A 14369-nucleotide genomic window follows, 5' to 3' on the forward strand; every position below is an offset into this window, starting at 1 on the left:
AAACTTGATCTGGATACAAAAAAACTGTACCTAGATGCATAGTTATGACAACTTTATAAGGAATGTACACTCTTTTTTGTTATGGGCAAAATGTAAATAAACCAGCAATTCATACATCCTACTGACCACAAAATTTGAAAGTGAAATTAAAAACTTTGTCTCTACAAAATACCAAAACAATGAAAAAGTGGTTACATGAATTATTCCTGTGGAATGTTAAAGCGAAGTCAAATGTTGTATTGCTAAAGTTTGGAATGTAATTATAGGAGTACCTGTATTCTAATGATCGCAATAGACCATGGGATTTAGAATCTCAGTTGTAGTACGTACAGCAAAGCGATCTGCCCAAGTTATTTGGAATTACTATTGTGGATTACCATAAAAATATGAAGTCTGTTCCCCAAGTAATTTGTTTTTTTTTTCCATATCACACCCTACTACTGAAGTAATCTTCCACATACACTTAGACATAAGAGAACAGTATTCAAGATTAATATTGCTTCTTCACCATTCTACCTCGTCTTGTCCAGCTGTCCTACTTTACTCTGCCTGTGCAAATGTATTAACAGAGGCATCCCTGATTTTTTGCCTTAATTTCTTAAAAGTACAGTAAATAGGTGACATGTGCTTAAAATGTCATCTTGTGCAATTCTTAACAAAATACTTAAAAAAGCTAACTGACAAAAATGTTATTTTATTATTATTTTTTTTTTTTAGGTGGGGGGGTGTAAAATGATCATTAACCATTAAATATAGGAGTGTAGCAACAGATACATATACAACAGATAATTGTTAGAGACAGTAAGTGTTAAGAAAGCAGTACAGTATTTCTCCTTTGGTGTTTTTATTTATACTGTACTGCCACTTTTCTTTTATACTGCAGTTTAATTATGCAAAATTACATTATAACAACACTAATCAACTGTTATACATATTCATTTTATGCAGTGTTAAAAAACATTTTTTAGCTCTCTTATATAAATTTGAGTACACTGTACTGCACAGTATAAAGCTATTCTACAATTCCAACACTGACATCAGCACTACACTCAAACTAAGGCTTGGGTTAATATTAGAGGTGATGATTATTGTAGCTGAAAAATAACTTCATTTCTTTATTTATTAGCTCCACCTCTACATGGCAAAGCATGAACTATTCTTCTTCTCTATCATTCACGCGCACACCCATGATGGGATCGGCAGCAGCAGAATAATTGTACAGGGTGTTCCATTTAAATGAACTACACAATATGTGAACCACATAATAGTATTGCAAGGCAGACACCTGCAGACTTTAATGAAACCTTTTCTCAAATTACAGTAAATATCTTCAACAGATTTCACAGTACAGTAACTGGGTAGAAATATTACAAAAATGCCTTAGTAATAATGACAACATATACCGTACAGTACTGTACAAAAAATAAAAATACCAATAACCTTTTCAGTTTTCATTACCCCCAAACAGGTAGTTCCATCCAAATGGAACACCTTGTAGATTATTCTAACTTATTTCTCACCTCTTTTATTTTTTGTTTTCCCATCTTTGTTTTGGCAACCCCCCACATTTTCATTAACACTAAATTCTTAGTGAAAGCCACTGAGTATTGCTTTATGAACAAGATACGTAAACGTACAAGAAGAATTCTTTAGCAAACATTTGATTATTACTGTTCATTCTTCGAAACAAGAAGGTATTAAAATTTTGATGATTTCAGCATTAGAAAAGGATTCTTCAGAGTCCATCCTCAAGTTGAACACAAGAAGCCACAACAAATGCCTAATCAATTAAAGTCTATACTGTATTATAATCTATTTGATCAGAGCACCAAGAAGCTTTGTGCAAAAAATAAAGCTAAATATACTTTACATGCTCTATATACTGTATTAAAAATTTAAAAAATCTGAGAAATTCCCAACTATTATAAATACAGTATGGTCTCGGTTTACGAGGATTTTTTATACGCAGTTGGTCATTTACGCGGCACCTGTCCAGACGGGCCAATTATTAGTTACTCAGTACATTCCTGAATTTACGCGGGAAGCGGCGAGGACAAGCTGGGCGCTAGGTCACTCTTACGTCACCGCTGATGTCAGATGACGTTTCGGACTGTGATTGGGCCATGCATCCTTACCACCCGCACATCCCCTCCGCCACGAGCTGTGATTGGTCTATTTAACCTTGCTTGCCCAGTCAACAAAACATAACCGAGTTCTTCACCCACCACAGCCAGCCCAAGTCAGTGATAGTGAGGATATGGATTTTGAGGGTTTTGACAAGGAGGCCCTGCTAGCCTCTGTGGTGGATAGTGATACAGGCGAGGGCCAATAATCTGCCCTCTGCCTCGGAATCAACCCCCCATCCCCGTGTGCCCAGCCATCTCTTCTACTAACGTAAGTGTTAAAAAACCTAATATTATTGATATTTCTCTTAAATATTAATTGTGTGTGCATACCATCATAAAATTAAGATGTTATTTTTACCACAACGTATGTATTGTGTCGGAAAAAGGGTAGTCTGGCGGTATGCCCAGTCTCTATTTCAATTAATCCCATATGTTGTTATTTTGTTTACGCGTTTCGCGTTATACGCAGACCTCCATGGGTTTAATTGACCAGGTAAAATGAGACTATACTGTATATCAATAGCATTTATAACAATCTACTTTTTAAAGTTTATATCAATAAACTTTTAGGTTTTTGTACGTCAGCGATACCACTTTAACATCACGTATATGTGCATTCCAAACATGTATTATGTGAAAATATGTTAAGTGAAACATGTTTTCCCTTCTACTGCTATGTTATAAGTTACAAATAGGTTCCAAGCAAAAAATATTGTACCTAAAACTCACCAAAAATTATTATACAGAAAAAAAAATATATATACAAGTAACATAAACACAATAACACTACTCACTAGTCAAATGAAGCAGTAGCATATCGAGGCTTGGTGGTGAAACTACACAAACAAACACAGCAAGTGAGTCTACCAAGGTATGGGCTAGTGGAGGAGCCCCATGCCATACAGGTGTTAACAAACTTGAGAGGAACGAAAAGCTGCAAATCTTTATTAAAAACTCACGATTTAAAAACTATATTATAAAAATTATGGACTTTGTTTTACAATTATTCCACAATCTATCAACTTCGTTAAAACAAATATATGTTAAGTGACGATGACCTGTATTTCTAATTGTTTAAGTTAATTCTACATGATGCAATGATACCCAATGAGTGTGATTCCTTTTGAGAATTGTAAACTTAGAGTAGCATTATCACTTGGCTTTGGTTGCCCATGGAAGCATCACTGGAAAACTAAAAAAAAAGATTTGGCCACAAGCACATAACCTCAGGTGTAAGTCTGTCTCATTCATCAATTCCATATTTACCATCCAATCAAAATTACTCTACTATCTTATCCTTAAACTGACAACAACATTCCCATTTTCCATCTTTCTTCCTCCCTTTCAAATTGGCACTTGTGAATCCTTTATCCATATTCTTGGTATCAGAGCAAATAGCAGCAACTTTTTCATAGGAGCCACACCAGCATGTAGGATAATTCTGCAAATATTTAGGTGCTCTCCAAGTCATAATAATTCCAGGTGGCTGAATTGTTCGGGGCAAATTGTACCCAAGGCACGCACTTAAAGGAGGAGGGATCTGGGTTAGAATGGCCATGGGTATGGTCATGGAATGCTTCTCAGACTGGTCTTACAGGATCTCTCTGCAGCCTTTGACACGGTGGGCCATTCAGTGTCTGTGATGATGCACTCTCACTGCTTGAATCTTATTTGTCAGAGTGATCTCAATGTGTGATGGTCAGTGTAACCATTTCAGACCCTTTGTATTTTTGCATCCCACAGGGACCAATTTGGAGACCACTCCTGTTTACAGCCTATATCAGTAGTCCTTGCATTCCTGCTGGATGCTCCTGGTGTTGCCTACCATTTCTATGCTGATGATACACAGCTTTATGTGCAAATGATAAATGTTGAGGATATTGAAGAGAAAATTAAATCATTGATGTCTGATAAGAAGATTTGGATGGCTAGGAGAAACTATCGTCATCCGAGGAAATAGAAGGCGACAGCAAAGATGATTTTGGCTCTTTTGGGAACTACAACTCAGTCCTTGGAGTGTATTTTGACTCAAAACAAAATTTTAAAGAGCATATAAATTTAGTGGTTAAGAGTTGCGACTCTCAAATTCGAAATCTATATGCTGTTAAACAGTTTTTGGATACAGTGTTTGTGACACTATTACATTCATTTATTTTGTCTAGGGTTGACTATTGTAATTCTTTATGGGTCTCTACTGAACAAAGTTCAAACAGAGTTGAACAGGCCTGTCAGACTTATTTCTGCTCTCCTACCGAGGATTCCCACTACCCCATTCTTAATCTAATTGCACTGGCTTCCAACTAAAGCTAGGATAGAGTTCAAACTATGCCTGATGTTTTTTTAAGACCCTATGTTTGGTGATCCTCAGTATTTATCCAACCTACTAAATCCTCTGACCACAAGTTCTGAAATTATTTTGCATAGTAATGATGATCCCTCACACCTTGAGCCTATAGCAATACAGGAATGCTCTATTGCTGCCCGATCCTTTTCCTATACAGCCTGCATCCATGAAGCAACTGACTTCTGTGGAGGCCTTTAAGAAACAATTCAAGACCTTTCTTTTTTTAAAGTTTATGATCCTGAAGAAAGTACAGTGATGAAGAACTATAGCGTTTAGGAAATATTACAACTTAAGAATATACTCACTTTTTGTGATCTTTTTTTGAAGTACACTGTAGTATTTTTACTTTTTTATTATCGGTCCTTGACTTTGTAGTATTTTGAGTGCCAGTGAATTATCTGGAAGAACTGGCTTTTTAAGAAACAAACAACCAGCTATTATTATTACATTGGAATCTTGTTAAGTTGGTAAAATTTTTCAGTCATCCAACCATGTGGCTAGTTCATCTTATGGAAGCTTGCTACAGCCGATGGCTTTTCATCCTCATTCCTCAAGCTTCTGTGATGGTAAAACATCTCTTAATCATCTGGGAATCTCTTGACAAGGTAACCATGGACATTTTCATATACAATCATCATGATACCAGCTCCAGGTCCCAATCTCAACACCTTGGGCACCAGACCTTTGTACAATGCACGGAAGCTGCAACAGATAACTCCAATTTATTTTACAGCAGAAACAATTACTGTATATATTTATTTACCTATTTTTATTTTCATTACTGAGCAAATACAGTACCTTTAAGAATTAATTTATTTCTAACACAAAATTTTCATCATTAAGCAATAAAATTATAATTAGAAATACATGTACTGTAACTACATTGTACTTAGGGTACTTTACAGATCAGGTCCAGTAATTTGTACTTTTACTTAACCCCTTCACTATGGTGATGTCACTTTCAATATTTTATTTGGCTAATGCCAGATTTTATTCAGCTTTGAGGGGACCCATACACAATGGGTCCGAGAACTTTGAAGATTACTTTTGTACTTTAAAAAAAAAAAAAAAAAAAAAAATTATATATATATATATATATATATATATATATATATATATATATATATATATATATATATATATATATATATATATATATATATATATATATATATATATATATAAATAACCTATATATATATATAATATATATATATATATATATATATATATATATATATATATATATATATATATATATATATAGACTCTATATATATATATGCTATATATATAGATATATATATATAGATATATATATATAGATATATATATAGATATATATATATATATATATATAGAACTGACCCAAACCCCACCCATGACCATAAGAATATCTTAATATTACCATTTCACAAAAATTCTCACACATTCCTGCACAGCTAAAAAACCTGGAACGTCAATGTGGCATTTAAAAACTCAAGCACTGTTAAACAAATGTTAATCAAGAACTCCCCCAACAACACAATTGGTTGCATTTATAAAGTTCCTTGCAAGGAATGTAATATGTTTTACTTAGGCCAGACAGGTAAAGATCTTGCAACTAGAATTAAACAACACAAATACAGTGTTAGGACAGGCCAGGAATCCAATACTCTGTTTGTTCATTTGAGGGATAACAAGCATTGCATTGACTGGGATAATGCCTCCTCAATATTACCATGTAAGTCAATTGACAGTAGGAACATCATAGAATCTAGTCTTATTAAACATACCGAAGCATTCAACATGAATTTGAGTAACGGCATGTACAAGCTGGACAATTTTGTAATTAAGAAGATTTGTGATCAGGTGAGAAGGCCGGGTCACTTGACCATCTGACCTGACCACCAACCGTTGTGTGCAATTTAAAGATTAGTAGGGTCATTACCTAATACCTGACCATTGTGGACCTGGTCTCACCCTCCTCTGTATATATACACCTTGATTTGTATTACTCTCTCTAGTCTGTACTCACCCCTGAAGATGTGAATTACACGAAAGCGCTTGGGAACTTCGTGTTTTCTTCTTTCCTTGTGGTTATCAGCATATATATATATATATATAGATATATATATATATATATATATATATATATATATATATATATATATATATATATATATATATATATATATATATATATATATATATATATATATATATATATATATCTATATATATATATATATATATATATATATATATATATATATATATATAAATATATATATATATATATATATATATATATATATATATATATATATATATATATATATATATATCACATAATAGAATAACACATTTACTGACTATCACCCCTTCCTCTAACGAGCAATGGAGGCAAATGTTGAGCGGTACTTGATCTCTCCCTGGACTGGCTGTGGCCCTTGGATGGCTCTTAGCAACATCAAAGGGAATGTTTATCAAGCATCCAAGTACACCTGCCACTAACCCAATGAAGAATTTCTGAAGGTTTTGTTGCCATTTTACCTGCAAGGTCGGATAAAATGCTAAAACTCAATTGAATTTGGAAGTAAACTCGGATTCCCTGATTAGGGTGCAGTTGTAGCTTTCAAATACTGTATATGAAAATTTAGAAAAAATAACAAAGTACAGATAATAATACACTACAATAACACTATACTGTACAGGGTGATTCACTTGGTGGTAGCTCCAGGGATTCACTAATGTACAGTAACTTATCTAGAAACCAATATATTTATTATTGAATGTTTGCTGTAACAAGTCTTCTTGAATGGCTTCAATCTCCTGGCAAATGTTTGCTTTAAGGTTTACACTGGTGTGAGGCTTATGTAGGCTTGGAGTACTGCTCTCACATCTGGGGTGGCTCTCCTTCTGTCCAACTGTTAGATAGGGTGGAATCAAAGGCATTTCTTCTTTTTAACTCTCCTCCTTTAGTCGACAATCTCTCTTCCCTTTCTCTTACGCAATGTTGCTTCACTCTCCTCTCTTTACAGGTATTTTAATGGGCAATGTTCGGTGGATTTGGCATCCTGTGTACCATCGGCAAGGCCGTGGGCTCGTAACACACATCTTGCCCCCGGTGCCCGCCGTTTCTCTGTGGATGTCGGTCGCATGAGAATAACCCATTATAGTACCTCCTTCTTTCCTCACACAGCCAAACTGTGGAATGCTCTGCCTTTTTCTGTGTTCCATATTTATACAATCTGTCTCACTTTAAAAAGCTGGTTTTCCGGCATCTTCGTGGTGTAGATTAACACAGTACAGTATAACCTTTTTCTTCTCTATTTTCAATTTCTTTCTGTTCTTATTTTTTTGCCCCGACCCCGTTGTGGGTTGTTTGGCCTGTGCCCAGGTGGGCTAATTCCCGTAAAAATAAAAAAAAAATAAAAAGGCTAACCAGCAAGTGAACCACACTGTACCTGCTGGGGAATAGAGTTTTTCTTGACCCCAAGGAGGGTCCAAATGTAGGGCTTCTGGTGGGGAGCATGTCTTAAGAACCGTCTAAATCTTACGTAAGTTACAAGTTGTATTATTAGTACACTGTATTTTCTTGTCAATTACATTTCAACTTGACAAAACATATCTTATTTGTATGTTTTTTGTCCAGGGAATTTGAAGTTTCGACAACAAATGCTAAGGTCCTCTTAACAAGGAGCATAATTAAGAATGAGCTCATTGTCCTAAGCCTGGGTGCTGATGTGAAGTTAGTTTAATCTTAATTTTGAATGACAACAATTATTAGTCATGTAATCTTACATGATGCATTACAAATTAGTGGTAGTTGTTGACATACCTTAGGTTGAGTTATTCGAGTGTTCACTGTGTGGAAAGACCAAAGTAAACCATGTTGAAGAGGCCATTTCTCCCAATGGTAGCAGTGACGCCTTTATTAAGGCCTCTAAACCCCAATCCTTGAGTTCTTATAATCTCTCGAGCAACTGCCCAAGTGCTGGGAGAAACTTTATGCTGTGCTCTGAGGAGGAAAGTACAGTTTTGTCTGAAATTCTGTAGTCTGATTACTGAGATTCAACTAAGGTAACACTGTGTCCCCCAATCATACCTGGCATGAAATACAATTTAATAAATTAGTTTTAAATGCATGAACACACTAGCTGAGCTTGAGGACAAAAGAATAAGCATAAGACAAGACTCACCGAGTCTTGAGTGAAATGAATATATATATGACAGTGAATGAACCTATATTATTTCCACTAAGCTGGCCTGTAAGCCACGGCCCTCGTCTACAGCTACAAATAGCAGATTGGTTCCCCTAGGCGTTTTACCTCCCCTGGACTGCATGTAAATAAGCACGTAGTTATATGGACCGTTTATAATAAATATCTAAAATTTTCTAATATCTTTTCTTAAGTGCGAATGCTTTGAAATGATTTGCATTTTGATAATCCATATATTTAACATTATTTTAGATAACAACAGGTCTGCTTACCAATTGTGAACACAGTTTGAATTTTCTATGAACCAATCAGCTATTAGTAAAGAAATAGGGGCGGGGCCTATGGGCCAGGTTAGTGTGGAAAGGGTATAGTCCCCGAGTTACGAACAGGATCCCAATATATTCTTCACAAAAATCTGTACCACAGTGAAGTAAACACACATGTGCAGGAGTGGGGAGTACACCACTTTCATTAATTAAGAATGAAGTTCATAGAAAAGAAGAGAGCTTTGCCTGTTGAAGTCTCAAGTGGAACTTTCGAACCATTCTATCGATTTTAATAACTTTTTTGTTTTACAGTAAATTTCCTCCACAGAAATGAGTATCATATATAATGATAAAACAGCATCCTAAGAGGTATGAATACTTACAAAATTAATAGCACAGCAATTTTTACTTTCTTAAAATACTACTGTACAGTATTAACAGTAAGCTACACATTAAACATGCTTCACACATTTCAGTTACTGGGCAACTCCACAGTTTTTAAATGTAATCATAAATGATGTACAGTATGTTCCATAAATTTGTGCTTCAGTGAAACTTACCTATTTGCTTGTTGTGTAACTTTTACAACCTCAAAAGGGTTGACAAGAATGGCTTCAGTTGTTCCTGATCCCAAGCCAGCCAGAAAAAATGTCTGGAAAAAATCATCATAAATGGCATGGGATAAGGCTAGGAACCCAAACTACCAGAGATCCATTAACCAATATGTATCTAATCCACTAAACTTTAACTAAATAAATCCACTAGGTCTCTTTTCTGTATAACAAAAAAATAAAAGCAATAATAATTACAGCCTTGGCAAACTACCAAAAATATGCTTAATATCCTAATTTGGAAAGCATACAGTATGTACAGTACTTACAAATGATAAAGGTTAACCTGTGACATGAGCCATCAGAAGCCAATGCCTTACACAACTGCACTGTCAAGAAGGGAGGAGGATTAGGAATGGGTTTCAGATCAATTTAACTTGTGGACTTGATTCATGTCTGTGGTTATAGTTATTTCCAAAGTATTCCAGTCGTATTAACATCATCACTCTAATAACTGACTAACCTTGACCCTTAATCCAAATTAGCACACAGATGAAGTTGTAGCAGGTTGGATTCTTCAGCTTTGATGTACAGTAACTGTTTAATCTTCAACTGACAGAATCCTTGGCACATCCTGGATGATTTTTTCTAAGTTTAAACTATTCAAGCATCAGGCCATGGAACCTAGACTGATAAATATTTAACTTCAAGATGATAAAAGAACAATATATGGTGTTTTTTTTTACAGTACTGTACAGGTACAATACTGTATAAACTTTCAAGAAAGACATCTTCTCAGTACAGAAGTTAATAAATTTACGAAAATTTTGAATAATTATCATAAAGACATGCACTAAGTTTAAGAAACATAAAAAATACTGTACTGCAATGTACTTACTGTTGGTGATGGACCACCAAACAGCTGTTTGTAGATTTCAAATGTAAGAAACTGAAAGAAAAATATCATGTTTTTGACATGCAGTTGAATCTTTCTCAAAATACACACAGACATAAAATACATGCAATGTAAGTACTACTGTATTAAATTAAAATTAGTTATCTAGTGGACAGATGTCACACAAACCAAACAAGTTAGTGGTCACTCTGGCTTGAGTTTTTGGTTACTAAATCTGAACCCAAATTTACTTATAAAAAATAAGTACCGTAATGCACTTCCAAAAGTTAATATATTTTTAAAAACAATTTAAATAATTATTTCTGATATGCAAGAAAATAAAAACACTTCCTTCTAAAAAATGAATTATCTAAGGAATAAACATATTCCTCATTGATATGCTCTAAAAACTACAAAACTATAAGATGCAGTACCTTGTACTTTCAAAAATGCAAAATACAATTTACGGTACCTTAACAGCTCGCTTTGGTGTTTCAACTAGTACTGGTGGCAAAACACCTTTATACAGAGACAATAGCCCTTCATTTCTGGCCATCTTGCATTATACAATCAAACACTGACGTATAGTAGTTTGGGTCACCTGGAACACCTGTTGTCTGAATCTGAAATCTTGTTTTGACAACATCTAGAGGATGCATGATGCATATCTCTGTAAAACCTGCAAAATTAAAAATGGAATAGTTCATCTTCAATATAAAACATAAAAAATAAATAAAATATGGCTATCTACCACTTATAATTTTTAAGTCTAATTTATTGCTAATAGAATTTATTTTATACAATAAGGAAGAAAGCAAATTGATGCTAGTAACTTTCCTGAAAAACAAGACGAGTGACTTTATACTGTAATGGAAGAAAATAGACAAAATGGTATCATAAGAGAGAGACATACAGTATACTAATGTGTTGTCAACATTTATTTTACTCATGCATAACTAAATTACATAGACAAGCCAAGAAAGAGCCAGAGGGTTAAAAAATTATATTCAAGTTAAAACTATGAGGAGGAATGGGGCATGAAAATAAAAATGCAAAAAGTACAGTACAGCACAGCATTAGGGTCCTGTAGCGAGTCTTCATCATTCATGGATTTCAACTCCTCCTCCCTTTTTAAATAAATGTAGAAAAAAAAGGCTTTATCCACAAGCATATGCAGTAAATAAATACTTCTAAAGTCTTGGTTGGATGTCAGGTCTCAGTCTTGGGCTTAGTGGTTTCGACCATAGCACTGCTATAAGGTCAACATAACATTATTTTTTTGAATTTTTTTACATGTATCTAAACACCTATTTCTAAAAGAATCAAGAGGCCTGCTCTAATGAATATAAGGGAATACACTGTATCTCCAAGGCCTTGCAGTGATTATCTTACAAACATGCTACAGTAAGTAACCTTGAGGCAGCGCCAATCATGACTACCACCAAAGACCGAGTGAAGGTCTTTGAGATGCAAATGCAGCTCTTCCTGGCACTGTCCCTCTGTCTTGATGTCCCAAGATGGTCTGAATACAGTTCCTTTCTTTTTTTTTAAAGCCAGCTCTCCACCATTCATTAGCTGTGACAAATCAATAAAAAAAATTCTTATTAATTTAAACTTTTATTAGGCAAGTACCTGTACTGAAATTAAGTTTATCAGATCATCAGTAATTATTGTAACTACTGAAGAGCAATTATGAGACAGACCTCTTTGATTCCATCAACCAAATCCTTGAAATAATTTATTTCTGTAAGGTAAAATCTACCGGTATTTTAAGAGATAAAACACTGAATATTCATGATACAGTGTACTGTAATGCCATAAATAAATATTAAATAAGATTAACTAAGTAGATAACTCTTGGTATACTACACAGTATACAGACACACTAGATAACTCTTGGTATAAACACAACAAAAGAATAACCCACCGGCAGATCCTCCTGCAGCCAAATTAATGGCCACAATCTTAAGACTCAAAGTATTTGTATTGTTATTTTTTGACATCTTGCCAGCTAACTCGATTCAACCACTGAAAATAAAAATGGCATTAAGAATCATTTCGTTTTCAATATTGTACTTTACTGTACAGCACTATATATTGTACTGTATACAGTACTGTAGTTCAGTTGTGTTATAAACAAAATTATGCCAAACAAAACCCTGTTACCATTTTGACTGATACCAACTGAGATTTGTTTCACATAAAAACAACATTACTGTAACGTAAATGAAGAATTGACTCTAAAATCTCATTTTATAGCCAAGAACACACACACTATGCCTGATATGTCAGAGATGCAGGTGAGGAAAAAAGAAAGCTGCACTTCGTATTTGTAGACTTAGAGAAAGCATTTGACAGGCTATCACAAACAGTAGTAAAGAGGGAAATCTCCAGGTGCAATAAGATACCATGATGCTAACAGCACTATCCACCTAGTCTTACTTGATATACCTTAACAAGCTGTACTGTACAGTACTGCATGAGTAACACTAGTTAACATGTGCTGCCCTATTTAAGCTTTACTCAATATATTTACTCCATTCTTTATCTTTGCAAGAAAAACATGCAAGACTGAAAAGTAGGTATCAACGTAGTACAGTACTACACAGTATATTCCACAGGTGTTGGTTGGATGCTAGTCTACGTGTTTTGTAAATAAGGAAATAATTTTTTTACTATAAATAATCCACCGACAAACCTCCATGGGGCAGATTGTTCTCATCCCTCTTAAACTATAAATTTGTGAATCCAGTCTTTGTAAACATGCAGTGAACCCTCACTTTACGCAGTTAATTCAACCCACGGGCGCCCGCGTAAAGTGAGAAACGCGTAAAGTGAACAACATAACATATGGGATTAATTGAAATAGAGACCGGCCGAATTCCAAACTCCACTTTTCAGACACAATACCTAATGCTAGAAATAACTTCTAATTTTATGACGGTATGCACACACAATTAATAATTAAGAGAAATATCAATATTATTAGGTTTTTAACACTTACATTAGTAGAAAAGATGACTGGGCACACGGGATGGGGGTTGGTTCCAAGGCAGAGGCAGATTATTGGCCCTCACCTGTATCACTTGTATCAATTGTATCACTATCCACCACAGAGGCTTGCAGGACCTTTTGTCAAACCCTCAAAGTCCATATAAGTCCATATCCTCATTATCACTATCACTGACTTGGGCGGCTGTGGTGGGTGGTGGGTGAAGAACTCAGTAATGTTTTGATGACTGACCTTACTCCAGCGCATCTTCTGCTGCTTCTCCAAGGTGAACACAACATGAAAGGGAGCATTCGGTTCGCAGGGTACCAAACATCAAAGTGGGACCGCCAGAAGCGAGGGTTGACTGTGTATAAATAATGCTGGGGCCTCATATTGGCAGTTTTATTATCACAAATATTGGCTTCTTTCTCTTTTGCATTATATTTTATAGACTTCTTTTTCCTGGTTTGTTGTTTACGGCCTGTGCAAATTCCTTTTAATCTTTTTCACGCATTTGGTTTTTGAACCAATTCTATGTATAAAGGATGAGAATCATGTAGTTGGATCCATATCCCATATTATGGGTTTTCGTTTTGATACATTTCCGAATTCTTTTGAGTAGCATTGTACAGTATTCTAAGTGAACTCTAAGTTCCAATACAGTACTTCTTGTTCTACAGGCTAGCCATCTTGTTTTTCAATGGCATTGCTATGGTGTCTTTACTTTTTACTTTTATCCTCTTCGCCACTGATCCTATTAGCCGCTTGGGCGATCGGTTATCTATGCTTGTGGAGGAAGACCATCTGTCAGTGCACTTAAAATATTTGTTCCAGTGCAACAACCGATAGTACTCTTACATCTACAAAAAATGTAAAATTCCACATTGTTGCTTCAAGAAAAGTGTTTTCATTGGTACCTGATATCACAGTACAGTAAGTTCTTTCTGCTTAATATGCCGGGGGGATAGGAAGTTAGGTAGGTTAGGTCAG

The 14369-nt window shown here is 34.9% G+C and overlaps 1 protein-coding gene across 1 annotated transcript; it reads right to left on the reverse strand.

Moving 5' to 3' along the window:
• Positions 1–2526: 2526 nt before the first annotated feature.
• Positions 2527–13201, reverse strand: LOC121878045 (mitochondrial 2-oxodicarboxylate carrier-like). The gene is given in 10 exon segments (XM_042384006.1): positions 2527–5172; positions 6832–6909; positions 6911–7005; positions 8294–8331; positions 8334–8473; positions 9502–9593; positions 10391–10441; positions 10860–10946; positions 10948–11066; positions 12315–13201. Coding segments are annotated over 10 exon segments (900 nt in total). The 5' UTR covers positions 12391–13201; the 3' UTR covers positions 2527–5048.
• Positions 13202–14369: the final 1168 nt, after the last annotated feature.

This window comes from Homarus americanus, unplaced genomic scaffold (assembly GCF_018991925.1).
Source record: "Homarus americanus isolate GMGI-L3 unplaced genomic scaffold, GMGI_Hamer_2.0 scaffold45562, whole genome shotgun sequence".
Classification (NCBI taxonomy): Eukaryota; Metazoa; Arthropoda; class Malacostraca; order Decapoda; family Nephropidae; genus Homarus; species Homarus americanus.